This window comes from Rhagoletis pomonella, unplaced genomic scaffold (genome assembly GCF_013731165.1).
Source record: "Rhagoletis pomonella isolate Grant_MI unplaced genomic scaffold, Rhpom_1.0 Rhpom_scaffold_00001, whole genome shotgun sequence".
Lineage (NCBI taxonomy): Eukaryota > Metazoa > Arthropoda > Insecta > Diptera > Tephritidae > Rhagoletis > Rhagoletis pomonella.
The window spans coordinates 11,893,403-11,897,348 of NW_023458555.1; the positions used below are offsets into that span (position 1 = coordinate 11,893,403).

A 3,946-nucleotide genomic window follows, 5' to 3' on the forward strand; every position below is an offset into this window, starting at 1 on the left:
ATAAACGTATGTATGTAATTTTATAAAAGTAGAAAATTGTTAGCAATTTTTTGTAGTAGTAGTTGAGGAATTTCCATGGTGATAATGTAACACTAAAATGATATTATGCATACTTTTAAACGCAATATATGTACATATAGTATGTATGTAATAATTTATGTTTTGTAAGTGATAATTTATATATACATACATACATACTTATAGTTAGTTCACATACCAGTCCTAGAAAAGTGACGATTAATGAAAAACCTTTTCAATATTTTAAATGTCTACTATATACATATATACTTTGTACTAACTTCCGCTCAATTTTCACTAAAGCAATATGGCAATATTAGATTTACCTAATGTATTGTATGTACATACTTTAGGGTGCGACACAAAAAAAAAATTGCGGGGTTTCCACCAGAATTATACAGTTTATTATATTTAAGGGTCTTCGCCAAAACATTTCGGGATAATATTAAGAATTAAGGTAGCTTGACCGATTTGATAAATACTTCCTCATTATTTTGATTGTGTTGATAAAATTTTAAGCTTTAACTTTTCTATCATCTGAGGTGATTTTTTGGAAACAAATTATTTGCAAAACGAATTTTATTTATAAAAAACTATATTTTTTGATTCATTTTTAAATCGGCCCAGCTCCCGTAAATCTTAACAATTTTCCGAAATAAAGCGGAAGCCTTAAATTGTAGTAAATTTTATGATTCCTATGGAAACCGACAGTACCGACTTTTTTGTATGGAGAGTAATGCACCCTAATGTATGTATATGAATAAGTTATTTAAACACCTTAGAATTATTTGTTTGGTTATCAACATTAAGACGACGTTCTTAATGCATACATATACTATATACACATTAGTATGAATAAAGTTATCTATAACGAAGCTTTAAAATAAAACTACAATAATAGAAAATTATTTATTAACAACTATTGTATATTTGTTTTTGTTAAATTCAGGTTGCGAATGACGTTTTAATTCGTGCTGCTCCATACAAACAAAGGGGTAAAGGAATGCAAAGTGGAAGACCTCTTGACTCTCAGAAGGGCTTTTAGCTTCTGAAATTATCCTCTGGGAAAAGTTTAACCTGTATAAGCCACATAATCAATTGTTAATTAAGAGCAACTACCCTTTTCCTCTAGCCTGTAGGGGCCCATCAATAAACCTGTAATAACTGTTAGTTTCTCCTTTGGCAGATCCATGAGTAACCTATATCTTATCAGATTGTATCCACCTAATATGCTTTCGCCTGACGTTGACCTATGGTGTTACGCCAGTGCAATTCTCTCAGTTTGCTATTTACCTCTCTGAGCATTTCCTTTATGGTGTTGGGCCCCACTGCCAGAAAGGGCTCAGGTCCTATCGGGGTCGAGGAAACGGTCATTCTGGCCAGATAATCAGCTTCCTCATTTCATGCAACACCCATGTGCCTTGGTACCCGCATCAATTAGATATCATTAACCTCCGCCAGAGCATTAAGTCTCTCTACACAGGTCCTGAAGTTCCTTTTGAAGACCACCTGTCTCGCAAAGTTAAGGAGGGTTCGCTTTGCAACCTGTTCTAGTGAAAGATGCAGTGGCTCGAGCTCCACCCTTACATCCAGCGCTGCTGTCGGGCATGTGCGCATTGTTGAATCTTTGAGAGGGTCTGCCTCACCGTTCCCAGAGTATGCCTGCAATACCAAGCCACCGAACCATAGGTCACCATAGGTCTCACTATCACGGTGTACATCCATCTGAGCATCCTCTGAGTACACCCCCAGGATTTACCCGCTAGACGTTTGCACACCATCACCGCTCTCGTAGCCTTAGAGGAGACTGCATCAACATGGGCACTCCACAGAAGCTTTGAGTCCAGGGTAAGCCCCAAATACTTAACCTTTGTGGCGACATTGATTACGACCCCGTCTAAGGCCAAGTTCCAAGTGTAGGGGACTGTAGCCGTCTTAAAACGGTTGATATTTAAATCTGTAGATTAAAACAAACATTTATACTAATTTTTGCCCAAGGGAAAACCCTTCGTAAAATCGTTAGAGCACCAGATATGGTTTGTTTAGTTATGCCGTTCTTCCAGCAAACAAGCATACGTACATATGTACGTACATACATGTATACATATTTCTGCTAAAGGTAAGAAAATCTATTTTCCATTTTCCGCTAATACGATTACGATGCGCTTGGAGTCAAAAAGGTTACAATTTTAAATCTTGAGATCTGCCACAGAATAACCGTAAAGAGCTCCTTTTTATAAAAGTTGTCACTAGAAATTTCCACTTACAACTCGAGCTGTTGTTGCTTGAGCGAAAATACATATGATAAGAAGTTTATCTTAGACGAAACTCCAAAGCTCCACTTGAAGAATCGTCCGTTTGGCTTTAGTAAGAGTTTTAAGAAGATGAAAGGTCCAACTTAGCCTTTTTATCGAGCGTAATTTCCAGATATCCGGTCTTAACAGAACATTTTAGCCTACGTTAGATTGCGTTTGTGCCTCCTTCTGAACGGCATATATTTTCCGGATATGTTCATTAGTTACTATTTCCGGTTTTGATTCGGATAACCACTCCATAAGTATGCTTACCAAAATTGTATCGTTTATCCCTTGTGACGTGTGACTTAAAATGCTTGTAAAAATACGTATTTTTCGATCCTGCATAAACTTTTCCTGAATTGCCGGAAGTCACTTTGACCAATAATTGGAAAGGGAAAACAACAACATGTGTGAACGGAAAAAAGGAAATTGTCTAACAATTGATAACAAATCCATTAACCAATCACCGAAAACCACATATAGAATGCAACACTGCATCGAGCCACAAAATTACCGATACACTATTTGTCTCTTTCATACACACCTCTTTTAAAGCGCACGTAGCGTCGAGCTGTTGCGTTGGAACTAAAAATATTTTCTACTGACGTGTGTTTGACAAGGGATCGTCGAAGAAGCGATAAATTTGCGGCAGTATTTATTTAACTAAACGCAGTTGAAAAAGCATTTGAGTAGGGATTTTTTGGATAGTAAAAGATATAAGTAAGAGGAACTGTTCACTACAATACCAAAAAAGTTTCTAGAAAAGTGCAAGTCGAACTTTTGAATCTGTGACGCACTCCCTACACAATATAATACAGTGCATCCAGCAGCGCTTATTGGAGGCCAGCACAAGAAACTGCTAGTAGCAGAACGTTTAGAAAGTGGCAGATTACACGTAGCACCTTTTCATCTTATTTGTAGTTCAAGTAAAGTTAAGTAAAACGGCTTGGAAACACGTGTCTGGTGCACCTTCATCATGGTTGTGCCGCTGAATGATATGCTGCCTTTTGCCAGCGCAGAACGAAAGCTGGCAGCGTGCGTACTGTTGTTGTTGCTAGAACTATTTCTAGAAGGTAAGCCTTTTTAGACTGGAGCTAGGTTATATACAAAGAAATCTAGATAAATGCACTTTTCCTTGTAAAAGCGGCCTTTTTTTATTAAACAATCGTTTTTTGTTTTTATATCATCTTCCTCATATCACTTTGTTGCCACTGTGCCAACTGTGCAAACAATTTTGTATAACTGCTAATGTGCATAATAACAACAACAACACATGTGAAATGCAAATAACAACAATGAATACATAACCTTCACATAGGTGCCGAAGCGGTGCCCAATCAGGCTGACATTGAAAACCATCTGGAGCTGGGCAAAGAATTTCTAGCGCGGGGACAGCTCTCAGATGCGCTCACGCATTACCATGCAGCTGTTGGTGAGTAATAGCGAATATTATGACATAACCATTGAAGGGGAATCCATTTGTTTTACATCACATCTAACGTTTTTTGTTATAATTTAGAGGGTGATCCCAACAACTATTTGACACTTTTCAAGCGGGGCACGGTCTACTTAGCACTGGGCAAAGCGCGTTTCGCAATAACAGATTTCACTCGTGTTTTGGAACTGAAGCC

The 3,946-nt window shown here is 37.6% G+C and overlaps 1 protein-coding gene across 1 annotated transcript in view; it reads left to right on the forward strand.

The window, feature by feature from the left end:
- The first annotated feature begins 2,912 nt into the window (after window positions 1–2,912).
- The window catches only part of LOC118740872 (dnaJ homolog subfamily C member 3-like), a 1,875-nt gene continuing 841 nt past the window's right edge, over window positions 2,913–3,946 (forward strand). Inside the window, exons 1-3 of the mRNA XM_036472987.1 lie at window positions 2,913–3,388; window positions 3,634–3,747; window positions 3,835–3,943. Coding sequence (XP_036328880.1) covers window positions 3,292–3,388; window positions 3,634–3,747; window positions 3,835–3,943 — 320 coding nt within the window. The 5' untranslated portion in view covers window positions 2,913–3,291. The remainder of the gene's footprint in view (window positions 3,389–3,633; window positions 3,748–3,834; window positions 3,944–3,946) is intronic.